The 26,509-nt window shown below is 42.7% G+C and overlaps 2 protein-coding genes across 4 annotated transcripts in view; one reads left to right on the top strand and one right to left on the bottom strand.

Annotated features, from left to right (window-relative positions):
- Positions 1-1,014: 1,014 nt before the first annotated feature.
- DNAI4 (dynein axonemal intermediate chain 4) lies at positions 1,015-20,355 on the bottom strand. Its single transcript, XM_075711152.1, has 17 exons — positions 20,321-20,355; positions 19,559-19,721; positions 18,497-18,678; positions 15,918-16,027; positions 15,537-15,693; positions 13,930-14,069; positions 12,578-12,736; positions 11,902-12,093; positions 10,368-10,618; positions 8,890-8,976; positions 7,034-7,185; positions 5,815-5,972; positions 5,494-5,615; positions 4,688-4,786; positions 3,803-4,029; positions 2,860-3,013; positions 1,015-1,059 (listed from the first exon to the last, which is right to left on the bottom strand). The coding sequence occupies exons 1-17, from the start codon at positions 20,353-20,355 to the stop codon at positions 1,015-1,017; spliced, it is 2,433 nt and encodes an 810-aa protein (XP_075567267.1).
- A 1,486-nt stretch (positions 20,356-21,841) lies between these two features.
- Positions 21,842-26,509, top strand: part of MIER1 (MIER1 transcriptional regulator) — a 43,831-nt gene continuing 39,163 nt past the window's right edge. For 2 of the 3 annotated variants that reach the window (XR_012831051.1, XM_075710443.1), the window contains exon 1: positions 22,028-22,057. Coding sequence is in view for 1 of the 3 variants with exons in the window: in XM_075710443.1 (XP_075566558.1) it covers positions 22,049-22,057 (9 nt within the window). In the remaining 2 variants the exon portion in view is untranslated. Of the gene's footprint in view, positions 21,858-22,027; positions 22,058-26,509 lie in introns of those variants that run through there. The other variant, XM_075710444.1, reaches the window with a different exon arrangement.

Below are 26,509 nucleotides of genomic sequence, written 5' to 3'. Positions count from 1 at the left end.
GTGACGGGGGATCCCTGCTGCACTGATCAGGCAATAGGACTGTAGCCTAGATCTTGTTCTTAATTACTCATCTGTGGAGTTGCTCATTATTTTCTGTGAGTAGTCAGCCTCTGAAAATCCTCTAAGACACCACGGTCCAGCTGGTGGCTTGCTGGGTGCTTTCTTTGTTTCTTCTGATCTGCCCCCCAAAAAGGCAGCCTAGGCAGCCAAATGCTGCCTGCTTCCAACCAGCAACGCAGGCCTGAGGAAGCATTCCCAACAGGTGTTGGCTCTCCAGGTGCTGGGGGTGGGCTGGGGGGTGGTGACATCTCGGAAAAAGACAGATCTGGCTTCCAGAGCTGCAAAACTCAATCCTTGCTCCAGGACCACACTTTTGTCTCATGTGAGGAGCATTCAGAAAAGTGTCAGTGTGGAACAGAGTGAATTTAAACTGCAATTTTACATTATCCTAATATGCCAGGGATTGAAAAAGTTGGTCTCTACTTTTGCCTGGTGTGGGATGATCTGCAGCTCGCAAGAACACCTGATGCCACTCAAAGCTCAGCTTTCACCCTCAGCGGCAGTTTATGGGCTGACAGACAAGATGGATCTGATTAAAAGTCCATTCATTTGCTGTATGATTTCACAGGAAGACACAGACTACATCTGGTAAGGACTTAGGCTGTATTATGGAGTATTATACAGGAGGTGATTCTGGCATTTTTCTTTTTGAGTAACCCAAGGAGAAAAGATCTTGGAGGAAAAAACCAAGGAGAAAAAACCCAAGGAGAAAAGACTATGGAGACCTTTCTATTACCTTATCTGTATTATAGGGAAGGCCATCTGCGTATTCATACTGTTCGTCTAATGAGGGGGACTTCGGGGGAAAATGTAGAGCATTTGAAAGAAGTTTCTAAACAGTGTGGTTTCAAAGAGAAATTTTAATGATTGAAAAAGAATAAACGGTTTATGTTAATACTACAGTAAGTCTTTCTTGCTGTTTACCAACTGAGAAGTGGTATCATTTAGCTACTGTTAAATAGCTACAGGAGGACCAATTATGTCACGTAAGGTATCAAGCTGTAAAACAAGAGAAAAAAAAGAGCTGTATGACAGTGTAATTGCAATATAAGACATGTAGTGATCCAAAATTCCTCTTTATGAACTGAGAACAGAATTGCTTGTGCAACGAGCATCCAGAAAGCAGGCTAAGGTAGTTTGTATTATGTCAACCGATTCTTCTTTGGAATTCTGTTAATACTATGCTTACCTCTAACAGTGCTCCTTGAAAATAGCACTTCTTGGCAGGCCTGTTTGGATTGCATTTGTAGCACCATACTTAGCAGCACACAAACATATATCTTGTTTATAAAGGAGATTATTGTTCAAGATGATACATGTATGGTAGCTGTACTTAGATGTGATCGCCCCCGAAGTAATTATCTCCCTTTAGCATTAGTTGTAGTATGAACCCTGTTGTGCTAAGCCTTTTACATACCTAAGCCTAGGAAGACCTTGCTGTTATCAGAAAAGGGAGTGAAAGAAATGGATGATGCTGGAAAGCGGGGCACCCTCTGGCTAATGAGGCTCTGTGATTCAGTGACGCCACATGCCTGAAGTCTGTGAAATTAAGCGCTATTATTAGTCCTGTTCTGGTGACATACCCAGAAAATTATCCCTATGCTCTTATTAATGGAAGAACTTCTCTGCTCAGAAGACTTGAGCTGCTTCGTGGTGATTTGTAGGGAAAAAAACCACTAATTTTATTTTCTAAGTTTAACAATGGCCTCACTTTTAGTTTTTAAGGGAACTATCTTTTTGCTCTGTGGTTTACAGCGCTTGGCAAATGAGGCTGGTAATTAGCAGAATTTCCAAATGCAGCGCTGACAGTTGTGAATTATTAATGCTTAATACCCTAAGAATGAAGGTTAGATTAACATCAGCATTTTCTTTCTCTCCAACTTAAGTTTAGTGTTTTGCACCATGTATCTCAGAAGGGATTTTAAAAAGTACCGGTCCCATGTTACAAATTGGGAACCCAAGTCCAGTAAGCCAAAGCTACTTGCTCAAAGCTGAAAGGACGAAGGGAGCAGTGAAGTTTGGGGCTGCAGGCCACCTGCAGATAGATCCTGGAGGAGGGATCCACCTGGTGCTGGAGTACCCAGGTGGCATCAGGATTTTGTACGGTGGACCAGGCAAGGAGGGCCCAGTGGGGCTTTGGTATAAATTAGCACTGATGTATGCAAAAGTGAGCAGAAGGGATTCACAGTTGACATCAGTCAGCTTTTACACTGCTGCTGACACGGAATCTATGCAATGGTACGACTGGAAAGGAACCTAGTTGTAAGGCAAGTCAAACTCTCACATGTCATCTAGGACAGAAAAGCCCTCACTAGGATAAGTAGTGGCTTCTGAAGGAGTGATGCCAATACAGAGCCAAAGGGCTAATGGGTTTGCTGACACCAACAAAGTGAGACTATCTTGGTGGCCAGGAGAGGGCATGTCTTTCCCGTGTTGTAAGCAGGTAAGGGCATTCTGCCAAATACAGTCACCTGCAGACTGCATTTAGAGGAAGCTCCACCTTCCTGCCCTTGCCCCGAGCACCCCTCCAAAATCCAGCTGGGGCAAACCTCTGGATTTGTGATCAAGTGAAATCTGAAGTTCAACATGGACTTAACTGTTCCTGAAGTTTCCGGTGGTATGGCACGCAGAAGAGCAGGAACCACCTCAGGTTTTAATCTGGTTATGGAATTGTATCTGATTCCACTTATTTCAGTATTTATTAGCTAGATCTTTAACAGAAACCCCTTTCTGAGGAATGAAGTACCAGACAAGCATGCAGGCCTCTGAGGACCGCCGCCTTTTCCTAGCGAATCGTACCGTATTGCTGTTGGGAGCAGCCAGGTTCTGCAGCTCAAACACACTGACTTCTCCTTTACAATCTCCTACAAGAAGGCAGTCGGTGTTCTTAGCAAAGAGTACAGACGTGAATTTCACTCCTGGGCTGGCAAAGCAAGAGATCACGGGGTTCAAGCTGCAACCCAGCAGAGGCAAGAATTAGCAGGTAACATTGCATTTGCCCGAGTGTACTGTCATGTAAAGTCTAGCAGTAATGCAGGCCTGATAAATGTTGCATGTTTTACTTCTTATGTTCTAGATTAACTCAAAAACTAAGAATTGAGGCAGTGTTTTGTTTGGTCTCTACCAGAACAAAAATCCCAGCTGCTATTAACTAAGATATCCTGGTTGCCTAAAATCTGTCCTATTGCCTAATATGGGGGGTGGTGGTTAATATTTTTATTATATGAATAATTTGCTTTTTGCTACCTCAAGATTTAGCAGGCCACCTACTCCACTGCAGCCTTCATGCTGTCATTAATACTGAATAGTACAGACCAGCAGGACAAGGCCACAGATTAACTAAGCTGCACGTGAGATGTGCACCTGCTTTACAGTAGTGGGAAAACATGAGGCATCTGAACTTCTGACTATCTTATCTTTATAAAAGGTCCAAAGTAGCTCAGCTTTGTTATTTTTCCTCTTAACTATAGAAGTGGTAGAATCTATTATTTCTGCAGGAAAAAAAAGCAGTTTTACCCTCTATCAGTTCCCTGAGGCATCCAGCTCCTCTTATAATCACAATTCTCTGGTAACTACCATCTGCTTTTACAAAATGAGTACTTCACGATGCAATACTTTCAATAACTAAGCAAGCAAATTGCATGGAGCTGTCATGATCTGGTAACAATACTGATCAGGCAATAATGTGTAGCCTTTGTGCCGTTAAGTTTCAGAATCTTCTTTGAGAAAAGTAATTACTTACATGCTGACACTAAGATCCCAAATTTCTGCTCTGCTTTCATTTGCTGCTGCAAATATGAAGGCTGATTTTGGAGACCACATAACGTCATGAACAAAAGCAGTGGCGGAACTGAAAGTTAAGATGGGCGTCTGTGAATCCTGGTGCCATAAAATAATGCTCCAGTCTGCAGAGCAGCTTAGGAACATGTCAGTGCTGAATGGATTCCAAGCGACTTTGTACACAGGACCCTTGGTGTTTGGGAAGAAACAAAAAAGAACTTTGCATTATTCTAGAGCTACAGCCTCACAGGATGGTTTTTAATAGTGACCTTTCATGGAAATCCCTGACTGTCCTCTGACCTTAATAGCAAAACCAGCATTGTTTTATGTGTACCCATAGGAAATTAGGAGGCAGCAGATGCGTAAGACAGGAGAGATCTTAAGAATAAAAAGCACTCAGCTCAGCTAATTCTGTTCCTTCACCGGTTGTGAGGAGAAGCTGATGCTGATAAGGGGAGCTTCTTGGATGAAGCAAAGACTTTCAAAAAAAGAGTTGCTGTTAAAATTCAGCCATCTTTCTCTCGGAGGTAAGACTGTGTAACTGTGGTTTGCAGGACAATCAGAGTACTGATTGTTTTCTTAAAATAAAGCCAGAACTAAAGCTTTAGAACAGTTTATGGTACAAGTTTTAATAAATTACTTTAAAAAATCCCTATAGTGTAGAAATTAATCCTGGAAGACTGTGATGCTTTATGCTATGGGAATTCATTCCTCATGTAAGAAAAGAAGTTTAGGTTTCTTTTGTTGCAGATGTTTTGTTTAGTAAATATAAGCAAAGAAACTTACTACATTTGTGAACTTAATTGAACAGTTTCTGCTGTCATTACTTTTTCTGTGTATCACTCACCTTGTGGCCTCTGTATGTCTCTAGAAACTGCTCATTGCATGAACAAGAACACTTGTGGATATGACCCTCTTCTGTTCCAGCAAGATAAAAATTAGTATCCTGAAAGAAAGGTAAAAGTAGCCTAAGTTGGATTAACCTATTTATCACTCATCCAAGAAGCTGTAAAGGACTGGATGAGTTTGGCAGTGACAGTCCTCTGAAGAGCTAAAGTGGAGTTGCCAGGATGTTGTGCATTGGGCTGCTTGCATGTGTGCTGCAGAGGTGTATGTGCAGTAGATACATTGGTGCCAGAATGTATCAGATTTGCTATGTGTGTTGTCCATCTATGCAGAATATATGCTGTGATTTTTGACTCCCCAAAATCTCGGACTTTCTGCAACCCACATGGGCAAATGCATGAATTCTTCAATTGGTCTGAGGACAAAATATTCAGCTGGATAAAGAGGAGAAGCACAGCCATCTAAGTCCTAGACTTGGGAGATGTTGAACAGTCAAATTCTCACTGATTTGACCAACGCACAGAGGAAAGCTACCCTAGGATCTGGCCCAAAGCACATGTGAGTAACGTGGCTGAAATTACAAAGTTGCTCAGATACAGGGATTACTTGCTTGGTTTACCATATAATTCATTTTGGGTAAAACTGTTATTAGCTAAGAAGCAAGTTGTTTCAGAACTAAATATGCTTTAAATACCAGTGCCAAGTCCCAGGCTAGTGCATATTAAAGTAGCTCCAGCTGAGGATCTTGCCCCTGCTGTATAGTTTTCCTGAATAATACTTTAGCCAGGGTGGACTTTCTGAGCCTACCTTTGGATGGAAGTCAAAGCACATTCCAGCTGCCCATCGAGATATCAGAGCTTCACTTTTCCTTTCTGTCTCACCTGGTAATTTTTTCTTCTCACTTTTTGTTCGCTTTATTTTCATGAGATCTGTGCAAATAGCAAGAGTTTTTGTCAAACAGTTGTGTGACAGTGCTATGAATAACTAGTGCTTCTTTGGAATGCTCAGCAGCTCTTAAATGTTTTGTGTCTGATAACTGATACAAAGAATGTTACCTGAAATAAAATGAAGCAATTGCAGTTTCAGGTATTATTCCTCTGCAGAAAAGCTGCAGGGGAAAATGCTTACCAGTGCAATCTAGTCTTTTCTGTATAAGCCACTCGGTTATTCGGCCATCTGCTGAGATACAGATTAATCTCTCTTTTTTGCCATCTCCTGTTGCACCTCTGTCCTGTTCCACCCACCTCAGCTGCCATACAGGACCTGTATGTTTACCTGAGGATTCACTGGGGCAAAAGATGCACATGATAAATCGTATATGAACGAAGACAAGACAATATATTTTTAAAATAATTAACCTTCCGCTTTGTAATGAATGTCAAGTCTTATGATAGAGATGTTGTTTAGCTTTTCTTGAAAAAAAAAAAAAATCTGAACACTAGTGGTTTTCTCCAGGAAAATTTTTCTTTTATCAAACATGTTTGATATTTAGTTTCAGGATGCTGCTTTCATTGATACCTGAATCATGAAATCAATCTGCACCTCATAGGAGAGTGCCCTAGACCTGAGGAGCTGCCCTTAGGGCAAATGTCTCCCTGATCACCACCCCTCCTCTCATTTTCTTCTTAATTCCTGCTTATCCCTCACCTATTCTGATGTTCTCTCCATTTTTTGGCAAGGGGAATCAGTGATAAAACACCAAAAGCTACCACTGGTCTCCCATAAGGATTTATTATCTGGGGCAGCATTGTCCTACTTACTTAGTACATGGAGTATAAAATGATACGTGGTAGTAACCTGCTGCATTTTCTTAAAAAGTCAGAGCATGGTACTCATTTGTTTCACCTTTCCAACATGGGGAGCTCGCTTTGCATGTACAGCAACAATGCAGAGAGTTTCATACCCCAAATAAGGACCAGTGCTTAAAGTAATGTAAGCATTTATTGGCAGAAATAAGAATAGAGAATGATGGCAGTGCAGAGGGAGAATAGCAGTGTCTGAGGATTTGGCTGTATCAGTGTGAATAGGTGGATGGGAAAAGTCTGGGTGGCCCACTCTGGCCCTTCCAGGCATTTATGCACTATAGTAAATTTTCGTGTCTGCAGTTTTGCTCCAGAAACTTGTAGTGTTTGAGACTATTGAGTGTTTATGTAGGCATTTCCAGTCAAAACTGGAAGATACTGACAAAAGTTGGAAATGAAAAAATTGTGCAGCATCCCTAAGCATTAACAAGCCTTACTTATCAAGACTCTTACTATTCCCTCAGCTTCTCAGTTGTGGATATTCTTTGTTTTGTTATTTGCTAAGACATGACCAAGGTGGAGGAGACAGGAAATCATAGCCTTACCTGCTGTCTAAAAGTGAGGTGTCGTTACGACTCTGTACATTATAGATTGTGACAGAACCATTGTACGTTCCAACTGCTAAAAGATTCGGGCTTGCCATAGAAAAATCCAAAGCGGTAACACCATGCTCACACTGGAAAATACGCTCTGGCCACTGACCAGTAGAAAAATACAAGAACGTTTAAGTTAGTTTCTTAATTTACCTCCATCTTCTCAACACTGGCTACTAAATTACCAGGCTCTGTGGGAAAATTCAAGTGCTGGTGACCATAGTGACTACTTCTAGATAGAAATTAGGTACTATGTTCTAAATGGCTCAGTTTATTTCTTGCTGCAACTGATAAAATTAGGAAAAAATAAAGACTATCCAGAAATATGACACTGTAAAATAAGTTAGATGGGCCTACTCCAAACCAAATACCTAAAAATCAAGTTTCCTAAGATTCAGCTGTGTGAGTACAGTGTGGGGGTTTTGTTTGTTTGATTTTTTTTTTTTTCTTTAAAACAAACTTGGCATTTTGGAAAATTTCTCCAGTTGTTTTTTGCCTTGTAACGTGAAGGTAAGTACCTTTCCAATTACAGAAATTTAGCTGAAGATAAAATGCAATCTAATGTACTTCAGGTAATCTGTAAACTGCTATTTTCATGTCATTTTTCTATGTAACCAAAGAACTGATTCAGCTGTGTTATAAGATTCAATCCTTAAAGCCACTGCACCAAGCTCTTTAAATGGGAAACACTAGAGTGTTAGTTTGCAAAGAACTGTATTTCAGTGTGCATGCCAGACCTTATTTCTTAATGTTAGGCACTTGAGGATTATGGTGACATCAGGGCATCACAAGAGTATTTGATTGTTGTTGATGTGATAAATATACATCAAAGACTTGACTCTGCATGCTTTAAATTAGTCTGATACACAATTTTGGGCAAGTGAAGTTTGTAGAACAAATAAAACTAAAGTTGTGTAATTTGATGGCAATCAGGTGATTTTTACTGTGTCGCTTTGTAACCAAGATTGCAAAGATTTTTTAAAAAAATGGCTAGTTTAAAAAGGATCACTTTTCAGATGGATGTGTCAAGATGTAAATGTTATATCTATGAAATCTACTGTCTTTTTGACAGTATTATGAGAAGTTAGATTAGATAATTATATTTAATTATATACTTTTATTTTTTTCCTTCGGTCTAATGGAGTTTCATGGTACAACAGAAAATGGATTGGAAAGGATAATCCTTAAATTTAAAATACAGATGTTCTCTGTAATGAGAGTTTGGAAGTATTGAACAAATGGGTCTATAGATTTTGAAAAACAAAAGGTAAATGGATTTATTTTCACATTTGCTGTGCTCAAGACTTTTGCAGTCTAAAAAATAATTTCTACACACCTGGACCTACCCACAGTAATAACGAAACTGATTTACCGTCTTGGGTAGGTCACCCTAGGGATTGGAAATGGGATACAGAGATCGGCATTGCTAAGTTGCCTAGCATAGACTGGTACTACCCGAGAGTTGTAACCATCTGTTAGTTGTTTGGTGGCCTGTGTGCAATGAGTTTAGTTCCTGTGAACAGATGTCCATGTTACCAAACCACCAGCACAGTCAGCACCTCTGTTGGAAGTGTCAATTGAGAGGCACAGAAACTGCTTCCTACAGGCACTTTCTTTGGGGCAAGATTTAAGCACACTACTAGGTACTGCAGTCAGAATCGATTTTCCAGAAATGTGGGGTTGGGCTAGCAAATTCAACCTTACTGGTTGCTTTTTGAAACAGGAAGAGGGAAATAAATAAAGCAGAAAGAGTATAGCAGAAAAATGGATTGAAGAAAAAGAAAGAAAACAAACTGTCTGTTTGTTACCATGGGGTTCTTCAGTGACCAACAGCAAGCCAAGCCTTTCTTCTGTTCTTTAGAATCAAACGCTCCATAACCAACAGCTAAAAGATCCTAAAAGCACAGATTAACAGATATATCTCAGTTTAACTTGAAGTTCAGTTGTATATTTTTAAAAGGCAAATTTCTGCTAACAGTGACTCTCAGTGCAAAGTCTGAAAAAATAATGCTCATGTCACATGCAAGTAGAATAACACACAAGCAGAACAGAATTTCAGAACTTCGAGAATACTGGAAACTGGTTGAACAAAAAGTTCATTCACAGTCACTAGCAGTTGTGTTTGCAATCCCCTTCCCTGGCCATCATAAAAATATGTCCCTTTCCAGAGATGAATATACATTATTCTATAACCATATTTTAATATGCAGTATTTAATGGAATATGCAATAATATTTCTACTCTTCTCTCTCAACACTAGCTATAAAACAAGCTTCAGTGACCACTGCGGACTCCTAGCTTTTAGCTCTCTGCAGTGGGGTCCAATGGATTCCGCTCATTCCTTTCCATAAGTAGAAGTAAGAAACAGCAGCAAGACTTTAGTCTTCAACTCCATTAGTTGGTTTTTTTTTTCCTACACACAACAAGTAGTTTGTGAAACTAACACTTCAAAAGTAGGTATTTTTTTGCCTTATAATTCTAAGGCTGAACTCTATCAATGTGTCCAACTTTATAATATGTGAGGATCTGGTGTACTAACAGTATGAAATGGTCTTTATTTTCTCTCTTGCCCCCCCACCCCCAGCCCCTTGAGGCAATCTTACTGGTTTTATGTTTCTCATCCTCACCTGCTTTTACCTTCCTTCCATTCATTATTTTTGTTGTGGCCATAAGAGAGCTCTCTTGGAAAAACTGACCCTTACATTACTCTGAAAGTGGAGATGCCTGAGTCATTCTCACCTTCGCTGGAACTGAATTAAAAAAACGTGGTCCAGCTGCTCAGAAATCTGTGCCTGTTATTATGCATCTTATTCTTAAAGTTTGATGAATGCAGCTTTCTTGGGTGTTTACTGTTAGAAATAAAGATGTGGTATCTAAACTATCATGAATAAACTCTGTCAATGGTGATAAAGTTTAGTGGCAGGGGTTTAAATTTCAACTTCCAATTCTATAACAGACCAAGTCTGTTATCTAAACACTGTTGTTCAGGTGACCGCCCATGGTGAACTGGACCAATTAAATTAAATTCTGGCCCAGTTAAAGCTGTTGTGATATATTTAGCGGAAAAGCCTAGCACAGCTGTCCAACCTGTAGAATAATGCAGCAATATTGTTGTATGGGAGAACAAAGAGAGTGGAATGCAAAGACAACCTACCTGCCTGTAGGGATGAATCCCTCTCTCTGAGATCCCTCCCAACAAAGTACATCAAAATCAGGAGTTTATTTACACAAACAATTGCTTATACCATTTTGTAAACAGCTTAGAAGAAGCGATTTTTTGACTCACTGGGTTTACTTTGCTCCAAGCCATACTGCTCACACTGTGACCATTAGTTAAATCACATATGTATGACCACAGCCATTCCAATCTGGGAGGTACAATTTCTTCTCGGATTTTATTCAGATCTGACAGAATTGATGGGTCAGTGAATGCTTCCTTGTGCTCCTCCTGATCCTTCTTTTCCTGGTCATGCTCTTCCTGTTTAGCTTCTTTCATGGCTGCTACTGTACCACTAGTATCTGATGTAACATTGGGATCTAAAATGCACAAATATGGTAGAGTCTGAGTAGTAACATTTCACTTATCTAACTCCAGTCATTCACATCAGAAGAAAAATTTGCCCTTTCAGCAAATATCTTGCAGAAAAAAAAAAAAGAAGATTTGAGGAATCGAGACATCCTAACTTCTAAAACTGTGGCTAAAATGTTGATAGGGACATAGAAGATGGCTGGATCAGGCTGTAGTGTGCCAGTTATGCTCCAGGTGTTTAATGAGTGGATTTAGCTACCCAGCAACAAGTTATGAATTTATGTCCACACCCCACCAGGAACGTTTCTAATCTCTCGTATTTAAATATTTGTTTAAACAGCGATTTTTTCAAGTTAGATGCCAAACTTTAAAAAGCCACGCTTACGCGTTGATGCTGTAACACCGTAGCTAAGTTACATGATGCTGTTATAAGTTGCTCATTACTTGGGAAAAGTAAGTGTAGAGCATATTTTTAGACTGCGTTTGCTACGTATTTTTCTGTTTACTCACCCCTTTATTTTCTGTACTGTGCAAATTGTAAATTGATCTCAGATCACTGTTAACAAAATGGGAACACAATAACAGCCATATTGTCAGAACAAAAGTCCTCCTGGCCAATATTGTGCTCTAGCTGTAGCTACTTCCTGAAGAGTGACAGAATATAACAGGTTCACTGCCCGAGAAACTGAAACTCTCTATGACATGAAGAGGTACAATACAATAAAAGCAGTGTGAATCTGCCTTTTTGGTTTTTTAAATCCCTGTGTTGACTTGGAAGTCCTGTAAAAGGTAAAATATTACTTAGCACTTGGGTCAAGGTAATGCCTCTTACAGTCTGCAATGAATGTACTTTATGTTAGACACTGAACGTCTTTCAGGCTAAAGCTTCTGTTTACCATCAGTCTCCTTATAAAATGAATTTAAAAAAAAAACTGTAAAAGACATTCCAGTGCAAAAAATGGTTGGAGAAGTAGCAGAATTAATTTGTATCTTAACTCTCAGGAAACAAGTTTGACTAATACTTTGAGTAAGTCTCAGGTTGTGGTGATAAGGATAGATAAGTCAGCTTGGAACTCATTTATTCAATTCTTTCACCAAGTATGGTAGGGATGTCCGTTAAAGTGAGTGTAAAACTGCAAAGTTCATGTTGACATTTCATAAACTCTCCTTTCCTTTGTCTATTTCTTAAATGACTTGTCTGTAAAGACATTCAATGAGGGATGTAACTCCATGACTTTCAATAGCATGCAAAACTTTGTGCTGAAAACAGGGTAGCCAATAAGAAACAAACCTATAAAGACAGGAAACTGCCGATAAGCTGCAAGTTTGGGTTGAAAAATATTCTCCATTAGAATCCTCTCCATGAAAAATAAATCCCGCTGAAAGTTTTCTGATGTTAATATAGCTTCTGAATGGCATTCCTCCTCTTCATGGATTCTGGCAAGAACAGCACTTTCTGAAATCATTATAGAAGTTGTGCTGCCTGAAAACAGGTAATGTGGGAAAAACAGTTTTAACATGATAATACTTTGCACATAAAAGTCAAGGGGATAAGAAGTCTCCTCCTCCTTCACCTGCAAAAAGCATAGAAGAATCTATCATCATCAAAAAATACTTCCACTATTAATTTTTTCTTGCTTTAATTTTGTTTTCTTTTATTGCTCCAATACTCAGTATCATGAGATACTTCTGGAATTTTTACAATTGGTGTTTTGCTTCTACTGTCTTAAGTAAGTTAGTACCAGCAAACTTTGTCACTCACTATTTATTTAAGATCATGAATGACAGCATCATACAGAAAAGGTCTCAGTGCAGACCTGTCCAAGATTCTTTAGGAAACTCTCTTTCAAGTGCCAGACAGGCAGACTAAGCATTTCCTTCATGTAGCTTTCACCACAAAACTTGGTGATATGCATGGTTTAGAAGGACAAAAACACGGCAGAAATGTAAACCTGGAAAAATGTTACCTCTGTCAGAAGAGACAGACATAGTCTGATCGTGCTTTTTAGTTGTATGAGGTTTGCTGCTTTTCCCAGTTGTGGCTCTGCTACCTTGTGCTTTTGACGTAGGTTCTACTTCCGATACATTAAACGAATCGTACAAGTCCCAGGAAGTGACCATCATCCCTAGAAAAAAATTACACCATATTATTCAAGTCTCTTGTTTCAATACATTATTATAAAGGACTACATACAGCTGAGCAAAGATTTACTTTTCGTACTACACTCCCAACTGTTGGGCAGAGGGGCTTTGAAACCAAATGGAGGATTGGACAAGGCTGTAGCAACAGCTGTTGTGTGACGGCAGCAGCTGCATCAGGGTCTTCTGGGTGTGTGGCTTCCCTTCAGCAGGGCCATTGCCCAGTGAAACAATGCTTTGTAACCTTGCCTTTGTGTGCTCAGCTTTTCAAACATGGGTTGGAATGAGCCCTGCTGATGCTCAAGGCACACAAAGAAGGGGAAGATATGTTTTCAAATGAGATTAATAGCTATTTTACTTCTCTTTTTTTTCACTCATTTTACATACATTAACAAACACAAAGGAACAATGTTTGGAACAGCATTCCCCATAGTTTTCTTTGGCCTCCTACACAGAAAAAATGTCCACAGTGAGGCAAAGCTCAGCACGTGCATCTAAACCCTAGATATTCCTTTACAATTTTTTTTAGAGCATTGAGGTTGAACATTTTGTAAAAATGCATCTATCTTGTGAGACTGCCAAGATTTTCTGCTTTCCCAAAGATTTTAAATCTCATAACAGAGGCTCTCTTCTTTGCATTATAGCAAATAGAAATAGAAACCAGCAGCACTGAAAAGTTAAGGGGGGAAAAGGGAATTGTGTCCTTTCATATTTCAAGTGCATAGTTGAGTTTTACGTGAAGTTCTGCCTCCTAAGAAGCATGCTATGCTTGCGAAATGCTGAGGCAGGCAGGACACAGCAGCTCTCAGCTAGCATAATGACTATTTTATTGCAATGGATACAGTGTACCAGTACCAATGTTCAAGTTTTAGGAGGGGCAGAAAAGGCCACCACAAATCACACTAGCTTGTCTGAACTTAAAGCTCTGGAAGTGAAAGTTGAGGAAACAATTTCTCCTGCTTTGAGATGGAAGAAAGGAAAAACCCTTTCCTCAGTATCCTGCCTGTGTGCAGGGAGTCTTCTGAGGTCCCATGACCTAGCTGTATGCTGGAGTTTTCCCAAATAAATATTTAATAAGTAAACTAAATGTAATAATAAACCCAACTGCCAAGGGTACAATGTAGTAAATGAGAGCCCATTAATAAAATACCCTTTCCTATATGGTACTCAGAAAGTTTACCTTTATCTTCCATGATGATTTTGTGACATTGCGCTTCCTTGTTCTTTGTGGCGCCATTAATGGTTTGCATCACTTTTTCTACAAAGCGATCATTACCAGGTCTATTCTTGCAAATGTCAACATAGATCCTATTCCGCTCCCTTGGGGGGGAAAAAAAAAGTGTATATTGACTTTCTGAAAAACATTTGCATTCAACTTCTTAGTGTATTTAACCACAAGTTGAACAGGAGAGGATACTCCATATCATAAATTTACTGCTCGGGTTTTTTTGGATTGCTAGATTTTATTTCACTCTATGTATTGTCTTTTCAGCAGCTATTTCTGACCTTGTGATGCTGTTCTAAACCAGAAATGGCCTGTAGAGGTAGGCATCAGCAAAAATCCCTACTCCAACTACCTTTGCACTTTGGTGGAATTCAGAAGAGGTCAGAAATATGTAGCACTCGTCATTTGGGAGTGAAAGGCAGTGCATCCAAGAGACAAAAATGAAAACAGTACATTCTGTTTCATCCAGCCCTCAGGTTCTGTAGGAGTGGTCAGTGGGAACTGTGAAACTTTTTTTATTATTTTGCTTTCAATATTCTAACAGCAGACATAGAATATACCCCACTTTAGTCGTCCAACAGGTTATTGTGCTCAGGAAGAGTCACTGTCTGTTCCTATACAGTTGGCAATATGTGCTGTGTACACCAGCTAAGTCTGATTCATAGGATGTTCTTCCTCTTCCTTCTTCCCCAAAATCACACCAGTGTGAGTCACAGACAGTGGGGGTTGGAGTCCTACCATGAACTTTGTGTGTATACTAGCAGAAAAAAAAAAAAATCACTTATCTAAGTTTGACTTGCCAACTGCAGTACGCTGCATCACGGGCTTTGGAGCTTACGTCTACAAAAGCTGTGTGACAAGTATATCAGTCTGACATCCGTCATAAAGAGAACTTTGCTGCACTCTGTCCCAGTCAGCTCCTGGGAGTAAGCCAAAAAACTGTGTGCTCTGTGTTAACTCCCTATCAAAGTTCATGGTAGTCCAGGGAGGAGACTCTGAAGTGGAAACACATTAGATGCAACTAAGGGGAGACATAATATTTTAAGAGGCAAGGTCATTTGCAGTGGGTTGAGGTTTCTTCTAGCTAGAAGCACTGTGAAGAGCTTCAGAGGAAGCCAAGGCCTGCCTAGTTTGCTTATATCTTTGTTATTAATAAATGATTAGCTGTAAAGCTACACACAAGAATCAATGCAAGGTTTCCAATTTCTTACTGTTTTCATTAAAACTGTGTAATTCATGTATATCACGCTTCTCCATCTTCTCTTTCCCCCATCCCCTGTGTGTTCTCTTGTCACCATCCCCTGCTTTGGCTAATCTGCCTTAATTTATCAGTGAAAGGGGGTATGAATTTGATCAACAAGATGGAGTTGTAAGGAATTTAGGCTGTCTTGTCAAAGGAGAGACTCAAGCCCAATATGGCTTTAAACAAAGATGAAATAACAAATTGTAGTAGTCAGAACACTAAACCTACATATGAGCAGCCTGCTCAGGACTTTGCGATCAGCAGAAATTGGGTGTGCTGAGCATACTACATACATGTGCACAACTACCAATATACGTACAGAACTCTTCCAGCATCTTCTGATTCTACAGACACCACAACAGATGGCATATCCAATATCCGGATAGTTTCCGTCTCTGTGAGGTAAATATCCACTCTCCTATCTAAGTCTTCTTTTGTCAGTTCTTCTTTTATCTCCTCTTGCCTCACCTGCACATCTGAAAAATTATATGAGGTTAACAAGTGAGACCTTTTCTGCTCTAAATTTAAAAGACGACAAATTAATTCTAAAAGTATTGTAATGATCAGGATCCAAAATTTGTGAGGCACTGAGTTCCTTTGAAATGCTGGGCATTTCACATCCAGTGACTGCAGTGTCTCACAAATCACAGTGCTCCAAAGAACAGTTTAAATCTATAATTATACAGTGTATGTTCTTTACCAGTTAAGCTAACTGTTGTGTCTTGTCGAGAGCCAGGTTCTACTATTTCATCTAGTATGGACTCAGTCGTTGATACGTTTGATATAGAAGTACTGCTGCTTCCATATGTCCTTCAGTAACAAAAGAAATAAGCAGAAATAGTATGTGAGAGTCCAGATGTCAGTTAGCAAAGCACTACAAAAATAGCAGCGTTGTTACCAGGATAAACCACAGAAGACTGTAAGAGCATATACAGTGATGCTTGCATTGTAAAAGAAGTCATAGAAGGCTTAGGAAAGAAAATAATGAATTCGTTTGAAAAAGACTTCCTGAGGCATTAAATAGCTGATGGAAAAGAAGCTGTTGAGCTCTCAGATTCATTCTTAGTATACTTCCTACTGTGTGGTAATGCATACCCACAGATAGCACTGTTCTCAACCAGAATTAAGATACTTTGGTGCTTTGCAGGTGCTGAAATGTCTTTGAAATGCACAAGAAACTCATCTGAAGGGATTAGCTTGTTAACAAAAATAGATAATGTTCATAGAGGGGATAGCTGTGATAACTAGAAGCAAAACTAAAAATTTAGGTACAGTTGGGAGGTTTGTCAGCAGATTTTCTCATCCTCAAAAGCTAAATGTGAGCAATTACAAATATACAAAAGGCATTTGAAAAAGACAATTTTTAAGATTTTTATTTAACACTAAAGTTAATTGTTTTTTTTTTTTTAAATGAAGAGCTCTTGTCTCCAAAAAGGATGTGTTTTATTTTTCAGGAGACACCTTGTATTTTTAAGTCATTTTTTGGGTGTATATTTGCTCCTGGTTAATATCCCTACCTCTAGGATTATCCCTTATGATAGCCACCCTAGGAAACATGACTAAAAGATTGTTCTCAAAGAGCAATCTCTTTTTCTCAGAAATCACAATGGCATTAACTTTGACAAAACTAAATAATGCTTTTCTTTAACTCATATTTTTTTCCAGTGCTGACTTTACTATTCTGTTAGTCCTTTAGATTAAATAAATAGCATCTCCACTCCGTACAATTTGAATGTGTACACACCATTGGATAAAGTGATGTGGTTCATTATTTTTCATTTTAAACATAAATAGTTGTTTATCTTCTTTTGCATGACTTAATTGAATTTGTCAGCCTGAAGATAAAACGGCTCAAGTCCATTGACTTTGTTTATTCCCTCTGTACTGAAGGTTTGTAAATGAAAGCTAGTAAGTAGTGAAACACATAATTTAGCAGTTTTAACTCAAAAGTTTTTGTATAAGAATGTTTTTTCTTTTAAATGGATGCATATAATCGCACAGAGGTAACTTGCTCAAATTAGTTTAAAAAGAGAGGATTCTTGGTATGTTAACAATATTTTGATATTTGAACTGAAAGACTCAAGTTTGTAAAAAGGGTTGTCTGTACTGAATAAGTATCATTAAAAGTGACAAGATACTTTAGAATAAATGTGTAACTCTTCAGTGAAACCAGACCTTTTGTTTCCAAAGCATTTTTCCATACCTACAGCTAAGCAGGTATTGACATATGGGCTCAGGCTGTGCCAGGGGAGATTTAGATTGGATATTAGGAAAAATTTCTTCATGGAAAGAGTGGTCAAGCATTGGAACAGGCTGCCCAGAGAGGTGGCGGAGTCACCATCCCTGGAGGTGTTAAAAAAACGGGTAGATGTGGCACTTTGGGACATGGTCTAGTAGGCATGGTGGTGTTGGGTTGATGATTGGAATGATGATCTTAGAGATCCTTTCCAATCTTAATGATTCCTAGTTTTTACTTTCATTATAAATAATCCAGCCACCAAGCCAGGAAACACAAAATTGCTACTCTACCCTTAATTGGTTTAGTGGTGGACTTGGTAATGTTAGGTTAATGGATGGACTGGATGATCTTAAAGGTCTTTTCCAACCTAAACGATTCTATGATTCTATTCTATGATTCTATATATTCCAGTTTTTGAAAAAGCAAGCTTGGGAAAGGCAGAGAGCATCTGAAGTAGCTACAGGGAGTATAATAAGGAGCTGCACATGCCCCTTCTCAGCTGTACAGCTTTGCTCAGACAACCAGAACTCAACCTCCTCTACCTTTAAGACAGTGTTTTGTCACATATCTGTGTATAAGTTCTATCATAACTTTGTAGGCAGGCCTAACCACTACAAAACCTGCAGTTTGGACATCTGCATTTTTGAACTCTGAGGTACTCATCACCATCTCTAAAACCAGTCCATTTTGGTATGTTACATTAAAAAAATGTGGTTTAGGAAGGAGACTTCAAATAAAATTAGAAATATCACAGGAGTGTGTGCTGCAGTCTGCTTTCACCTGTATGTATTAGCATTTCAGCAGTAGTTCTGACATAATCAGCCACAAGTACTCACAAATTCCATTTGTTCTATTTGTTACTATTCCTCAGATTTTAAATGATGACTACAACTGGCAAGTTTCTGTGTTTTGACAACAGAGTACAATTATTAGCCCTGCACAATTATTCCAGCTCCCAACCTCTCTGAAGAGCAGATGTGTGGCCACTGCAGGGTAGGAAACCTGTGAGACAGAATTTAAGAGACAGCATATTGACTTACCTTGAGAGCGAACCTAAACTAGCATTCACTCCTGATGTCTGATGCATGGAAGAAGAGAGAAAAACAGATCCTGTGGCCCCAAAGTAAGCACTTGAGAGTTTGCCTTGCCTGGGTACAACAGTATTTGGATCTGAATGGAAGAGTGGATGGGGTGTCACATCCTTTCCTTCATCATCAAAAACCTGAAGAAATATTTAAATAATGATAATAGTTTTACCGTGTTCCCAAAACAAGCGATAGTGATAACACTTGCAACATTTTATCTTATCTGGAACAAAAAAAAAAGACCCTGATCCAGACAGGAACCTGACAGAACAGATAGGTAACTCCTCTCTGCAGATGATGCCTAATATACACCAGGACAGGGGTGAGGGGGTTTGCATTCCTGCTTTCCCTTTAGGGTTCAGGCTTGAGAAGGCTGTCACCTTTGCCTGGGACTTCTTTGGAACTCTCTTTATAGAAATGGCTGCAAAATATCTGGAAAACCTATGTTCGTCCCACTATCAGAGCCACTTCTTCTTGGTCAACCCTGTTGTCTTTTCTGGCTTATTTATTCCATAGTGACTACCAAGAGTGGCTTATTGACTGTAACTATTCATGTCAAATTCACAGCACAGCAAAAGCAATGAGAGAAACAAATATCCATCTTTTTTTATTATACCACACAAAATATTTTATTGTAAGAATGTATTAAGTAAGGTCTTTAAATGACTTGGATTACGTTATGGGAATCTTCTGTTCTTTAGGTAAAGGACATACAGATGCTACAGTCAATGTATCTCACGTAGATTTGAAAGCAAGTAGTTCTCAGATTAGAAGGAGAACTGTTACTCTGATTTTTTTTTTTTTTTTATTATTATTGCAGATCGTTTTTGGACACTAATCACCATCATTTCAGAATGGAATAAGCTCTTGGATCATTTTCTTTCTCTGCAGCTCTTCAACTTCAGACATGCCTTTTCTTTCCTCCTCCCTCTCCCACTTCCTTTCTGACAACTTTTAACTTTTAATCCGCATTTAAACATTTAAAACTCTTTAGTAATAGTGTAAACGGCTTCTCACCCGTATGGCATACTTGTTACCCACGAGAGACCCCCTGTTCACAGCTTTGCCATCAGAAGTTGTGGATTGGCTTCTGCAACTCGCTGCTCTATTTGTGTAGATGCCACTTATGATGCTCGTTCGTCTTTGGCTACCAGAACTGGCTCCTGATCCTTGCCTTACCCTGAAATCAGCCATAGAAGTTCTGTTTCAATCAGCAAAATACAACCAACCAAATATGATCACCAAATCACTTGTCTCTTAACTTTCATGAATGGTTTAAAAGATTTAACCATTCAGTGTGATAATCCTGAAATAACGTAATTCCTTCAGAAAATCTCCGTTCAGCTTCTAAGGAGGCTTTCTTAAGCAGCGGTAAGAGAAGCGAGGTGGACAGGGGTGGCGGCAATGACTGCTGTAAAATAAAAGGCTAAAAGACATTTTACTGGTATTTGCTTTTCTGGGGCTAAGCTTCCAAACAGGAACTGATGTAGCAATAAAGGGGCAAAAGATGCAGCCTGTGGCTGCGTGCGGGGCCGGTTACACCCGCACGCTGTCGCGCATTGCCGCCGGCTGCCTGCTCAGACCGGGACACCGGCGGGAGCCCGCCCGCGTCTCCCTGCCTCCCTCCCTCCCTCCCTCCCGGCCTGCCCCTGCCCGCCGGCCCGCCGTGCCTGGAGCCGTCTGAGGGAGAGCGGCGAGGCAGGCCCCGAGCCAGGACAGCCCTTGCGCGGGCTGCCCGCGAGGAAAGCGCTGCCGGGGACCCCCCGCACCGCCACTCACGGGGCAGGCCGCCGGCCGCCGCCGGGGCCCGGCATGGCGACGACGCTCGGCCGGGGCAGCGCGTCGCGCGGTAACCATGGCAGCGCGCCCCAAGACGCGGCGCGGGGATTGGCTGCCAGGGACGGCGCCGCCGATAGGTCGGGCCGCGGCGCGCGGGCCGCGCTCTCCCCCGCGTCCGCCCGCCTGAGGAGGGACCCCGCGCCTCCCCGTGGGGCTGCGGCCTCCCCGACCCCGGGCCCCTCTCCGTGCCCGGCGGGGCTGGGCCTGCGCCTGCCGGGCCGCCGGGAGCCCGCCTCGCCTCGCCCCGCTCTGCTCCGCTGGCCCAGCGCCCCGGGGCGCCCGCCCCCTGCCCAGCCCGGGGCTCCTCCCCTGCCGTCAGGGCCGCGGCAGCCCCCGCTCCCCCTTTGTCACTGAAGCACAAAGGTCCTCGGCGGCGCGGGGAGACGGGAGCTCCCTCAGCCCCGCCGTGAAACTCGGCCCCGGCGGCGGGGATCGGGGCAGGTCTGGGCTTTTTGCGGGGGTTTAGGGTTTGGGTTTTTTTTTTTCCCCCCTCGTTTGCTTGAGTCAGCAAAGTTGCATGCGTGGTTTCCTTTGAGCATCGCTCTACGGGGACCATTTCTGAGGATTTAAAATGCGGTTCGCTGGGAAAACCGGTGGCAGAGGAGTGGCTCGTGAGAGAATTGCGGATCGTGAATGATCTGTGCACCTCTAAAAGGGGGAAGAGCCGGAGCTGGCAGCCTCCCAGCCCAGCCCAGCCCCCCGCCCCAGGCCAGCAGAGACTTGGAGCAGGGGGAAGCGCAGACGCAGGCTCTCCCGCAGGCACGGGGGCAGGCAGGCTTTGCCAAAGTATTTACCAGACTATAACGTCCTCACTTTTAAGAGCAATCGTAGCGCCAGGCTTGTGGATCAGGAGCTCTCCCCTTTGCCTTGCAGGACTGTGCGTGTCCATGTACCGGCCCTTAGGACAGAACTGAACCTGGGCAGGTGAGACCGCCGGGGAAGGTTTTAGGGAAAAGAGGCAGAATTTGAGAATTTGGACGTCTGTTTTGGTTGTGGGGTGTGGGGTTTTTTTTTTTTTCCTCCCTTTACGTAGGGCCAAGCTAGCGTTGTTGGTGCTATCCCGCCCCAGAGTGTCACGCACAGCAGGAGCCCCGGCCGCGGGTCAGGAGCTGTTCCCCGAGGGCCTCGCTGTGCTTCGTCGTCGCTGAGCCAGCTTCCACGCCTGTGCGCCGCACCGCGTGAGTACGACTGCCGGGTCAGGCGCCAGGCGGGAGGGAGCGGCACCGCGACGGGGGCACATCGTTTTATAAAGCCGACCCTGCCGAGAGGCGCACGGCCGCCGGCGCTGCGGGGCCCTGAGGGGCGGGCGGCCGCGGGGCGCGGCCCGGCGCCTCCCCGCTGACAGGGCGCCCGCCGGGGCGGGGCCGGCGGGGGCGGGGCCGCCGCCCTGAGTGACAGGCGGGGGGCGCGCCCAGCAGGCTTCCCGCGCGCCGCGGGGAGGGAGGCGGCGGGCGGTGGAGCTGTGCGCGGTGACGTAGTGCGTGGCGTGCCCCCTCCCTCTGCCCGCCCCCCCCCCCCACCCCCCCGCCGCTCCCCGGCTGCCGCCGCCGCCGCCGCGCAGACCGTGACCCGCCGGCGCCGCTTCCTCCGCCGCGGCGGCGATGTGACCCCTCCCCGGCCCTCCCCCCCCCGCCCGCCGCCGCCCGCCGGCCCGCCCGCGCAGCGAACATGGCGGAGGTGAGAGCGCGGCGGCGGGGCGGGGGCCTGCCCGGGAACTTGTTGCGCGGGGCCGCGGCCGGGCGGAGCGTCCCACAAGTTAGTTGTGGGGCCGGGGAGGCCGCGCCGGGCCCTGGGGCGCCGCTCCGCGCCAGCAGCCCCGGCGCCCCTGCCCGCTTCCTTCCGGGGCCTACTGCCCCGGGACGGGGAGCTTCGCCCCGGGGCGCCGGGCCCGCCTCGGCGACGGCGGCGGGGCGCGGGCGAGACCCGAGCGCGGCCCGGGCGGGCGGGCCGAGGACCTGGAAGCGGCGCCTCTCGCCCGAGGGCGGCACCGGGAGGTGGTCGCCGCCGGGCAGGGGTCTGTGCCTCGTCCGCGGGCCGGGGAGCCGAGGCTCCGCCGGCAGCAGCCCTCGGGGGGATGCTAGAGAGGAGCCCTCGGCTCAGCGGGCGACGGGGCCCTGTTCCTGAGCGGCGAGGGCGGGGAAGAGGGCAGTGGAACAGGGCCTGTGCCTTCCTTGGGACGGAGTTCATCCTTGGGGGGGTGGAAAGTGGGGTAGCCTTAGCTGCTGTGGCATGGGGGAGTGTAATCCCTTCGGGGTGGAGAGGGATGCGCTGCTTCTCGCAAGCTCCTACTGTCTGTCCCAGCGTGAAAGAATCGTTTCCCCTGGGCTTTGATCGGAGCACTATTGCTCGAGGATAAGACATGTATTTATTTTTTTCAGATATCTTTTCGTAGTCGTTAAGACAAAGGGGAATCGCCTTTATAGATAGAAGGGCAGCCCTTCTGGTCTCTTGGGAGGGAGACCTTCCTCCTGAAAAAGGGAGAAGGGCTATTGAGGGGAGTTGCAGGAAATGGGAAAAGGCTTATTGACCTCTTTTCTTCTGTGGGAGGCAGTGTGAGGTATGTGTTTGATTACTGAGGTGTGGATTTGTCCCTCCCGATAGGATCTGGAAGAGCAGCTCTTTTGCTTCTTAGGAGGCAAGTTAGGACAGATGAATAGATATTTCATTAAGTTTTCTTTAAATTACCCTAAGATTCCAGTCTTAAGGTAATTTGCTGTTTGAACAGTGTTGATGAATGAATTGGAAATGCTTATTTGAAAGGTATGCTATTAAAAAAAAAAAAAATTCTGTGGGACAGCCGTTTCTTCCAGCCAGACTGGGGGGACTGGAGGTAGCAGGATTAGAATATTTTACAGATGAGGTTTCTTCCCTCTTCCCTTGAAATTCCTGAATATGTGTGAATTTTTACTTAAATTTATTTTATCTTTTACTCATAAATAAAAACTGTAATGAAGCATTCTTCCTGTTATTGGTACAAAATGTACTAATGTAATCTTACAAGTTAAAAGAATCTGCCTGGTTTTTTTTCCTCTATCCTGAGGGGCAGAGAATCACAGGTCTGATCCCTGAGTAATTTCTTGGCTGAAAAAACGTGGCTATTAAACTCCTGTCATCTGTAAAGTTGGAGAGACATATTGGAGCCCATGCTGATCTAGGCATCACAGTATTCAGAATCTTTGTCTCAAGTTTCACCAATTGCTTGTAGGTTTTGTTAATTAAACACAGCATTATTGTGAAATATTCACACTAGTTCTCTTCTGGTGGGAGCTGAACTTCGCCATATTGCTAAAGAGCCACAGGCAGTGTGCTGAATTACTTCCTATTCTGTATTGTCACGTACTTACACTGACGTTATAGCAGTGATAGCATTGAGGGTTGTAGGGGATTCGTGCTGCAGAGAGCAATAAAAAGTCAGTGGGGTATAGAGGTCAGGCACGTTTTGTTTTTCACTTTATGGATGCTGTTCCAACAGGTAAGGCTTTTATTATGTATTGGTCTTGATATTTTACTAAGAAAGGAAGAGGTGGGTGGGGTTTTTTCCCCCTCAGCATTTTGCTTTTTTGAAAAAAAGCTAAGATGAATTCTTTGTCCTATTTTGGCTTCTTTATTTATTTCAGGTTAAAGGACAGTAGCGGCATAAAGGGGCTGTGAAAGCTTTGATCCACCTGTGGGATGAGTTCAGTGGCACAGGGGTGGCAGCAGCAATGTAGGCTTGGCTGACATTCGTTCACAGCCATTGAATTGCACAGACAACTGTTTGCCTGGCTGCACTGCGTTCTGGATCAGAAAGCAATCAGAGTTTTAAAAAAAGAGTATTTTCTTTCAGTGATTTAAGCTAGGAGCAATGTCCTGAATATGGTTCCTAGCACAATTTAGGAAATATATAGGGGATAGGATGGGAAGTCTCCTTAGCATGACATCGCCACCAAAGCTCGGGTATCAGCCATCTGCCTAGAGGAACTGAAGACAACTGCCGCTACGTGGTGGTGTGCTAGGTATGCTGGAGAAGGGGTGTGTTAGGAAAGTAATGCGCTGCATAATGCTATGTTGAGAGCGAGTGAGGGAAGACTGATAATTCAGGCAGCCCTAGGACTTGCCTGTCTTGGCAGACAAGGGGCCAAGGACCAGCCTGTATTTGAAAATGTGGGTGGAAAGTAGGGCTGCTGTTGGGCCTCTTGCCTTCTTTCCCATCCCTCCCCAGTGGAAAATCTTGTGCTGACTCTTATGAAGGAATGCACAGGAACTCATCCTTCAGTCAGGAAAGTTCCTAAAATGTTGCATTCTAGAGAATCAGCCAGACTTTAATGCTGGAGATACAAACCTCAAAAAATAAACAATGTAAATATGAAACTTTTTGAATTTGACAGGAAAGCACTTCAGACAGGAGCTGTGAGCCTGGTTAGTAAGTTGAGTCCAGAAAGTGAAACTAAATTAACAAAAAATGCTGTTTCATTTTTGGAAGCTTGCCAGATTGAATACAGAACAGACCAAAAAAAAAAAAAATGGATTTTGAATATATATTAAACTGGTTTTGATTTGGAGTTAATAACCTGTCTTAGGGTTTCATTTTATTTCAAAGCATACTCACGTGATTGGTTTGAGTCCTAATATTCCAACACATTAGACAATTGTTCTGGTCATAAATCGGAAAGAAAACATCTCAAACTTAAGATGAGCTCCAGTGTTGTGAATATTACCATATCATGTGTTAAGCTGCTTATTTAGTCTTTGTGATGAAGTCTAACCCACTGAAGAATAGGAGAAGTACCAGGGCTGCTGCATGGGAAAGAAGGTGGTCATGTTTGGTCAGAGGTGGGGTGGGAGAGTTAGGGACATAGTATCCCTGATCTTGATTGGCATAGCTTGGTTTAAATTTCAAGCTGATTTTAATTGTGGGTTGAGGAGGGATGGACAACAGCTGAGGTGGTCTAACAGCTCCTAGCTGCCTGAAAGGGGAGATCGTGCTCCTGCTGCTGCTTTTGCGTAGTTGCTTCCTGAACTTCTGCTGTGGGTTGATTCAGCTTGTTAGTTTAGAAAGAAGTGAAAAGCTCCCTGCAGGGTAATCAGTGGAAAGATCCAACAGACACTAGAGCTGGTGTGAGGGATGGCATGGGGCAGCAGAACCAGTCATGGGGATCAGCTTGACTTGGCTTCTCTTCACACAGTATCCTTGTCTTGTGCAGCTCTGACTGTTTACTGTTGCTGAAAAATACGGTCATGTTTCTCCCAACTCTTGAGCAGGCAGTTGACCGCCTTCATGTCAGCCTCTAGTGTTTCTTGCCCCTCAGTGAGGTTATTCAGCTTTCTCACCTGCTGGAATAAGAACTTAAGTTTTTACTTCTGCAGAGTGAATTTCTGTTGGGTTAAAAATTAGAACTGGCATCCTAAGGTGTCGGGCAAGTATGGGAAGAAACAGGAGCATGCATGTTTTGCAGAGGAGAAGGACCGCTTCTCTTCTGCTACCAGTGGATGGTTAAACTGACTCAGCCTGGTTTCTTTGAGTGCGCTTTAATGTTGTTTGGATTTCTGAAAGTTTAGTTGCTTTTGACCAGAAAATCAGTTTATTAACATTGTGTGGCACTGCTTTAATAAGTCATTTTTAAATTCATAATGGCTGCTAAAATGTTCCTTTTTCCTTAATTTTATGCTTCTTTTTGAGTTGAGTTTTAAACTTCGTGATTTTGACTGAATTCTAGATTTCATGTGCAGCTTGAAACAACTTCAGGACATAATGTTTAAGAAATACATGATCCAATAACCGTTTCTACTAACCTTTTTAAAATTCTTAATCTTTGTATTTTTATTAAGCTATGCTATTACTTTAAAACAATATGCATAAATGTGTAATAGCCTCCACTGCAGGAAGCAATAGTAAAGTTAACACGATCATTAATGTGTTTGCAAATTGAGATGTTTTAACAGTCAGGGAGTACAGAGCTTTTGAGTAATGCCTGGATACAAAATAAGGTCAAAATAGATTAAATCGAGGATTCCTGCTGACTGATCTAAATCATGATTAAAATAGGTGATTCACATCAGTCCATCCTGTTGAACACTAATTTTTTTGTTTTCCTCATTTGATCTTAGCTTTAACTAATTGTAATTTTTTTTTTGTTTTTTTTATTTTGG

This window comes from Pelecanus crispus, chromosome 5 (genome assembly GCF_030463565.1).
Source record: "Pelecanus crispus isolate bPelCri1 chromosome 5, bPelCri1.pri, whole genome shotgun sequence".
NCBI lineage: Eukaryota > Metazoa > Chordata > Aves > Pelecaniformes > Pelecanidae > Pelecanus > Pelecanus crispus.
This window is presented reverse-complemented; position numbering and strand designations above follow the sequence as displayed.

Coding starts and splice junctions, on each gene's coding strand:
- DNAI4 (XM_075711152.1), bottom strand. CDS start 20,355: ATGCCGGGCCCCGGCGGCGGCCGGCGGCCTGCCCC. Junction 12,094..12,577: donor GTCTGTCTCTTCTGACAGAG/GTAACATTTTTC, acceptor ACCTGTTTTCAG/GCAGCACAACTTCTATAATG. Junction 5,973..7,033: donor ACCTCACTTTTAGACAGCAG/GTAAGGCTATGA, acceptor CTTTTGCCCCAG/TGAATCCTCAGGTAAACATA.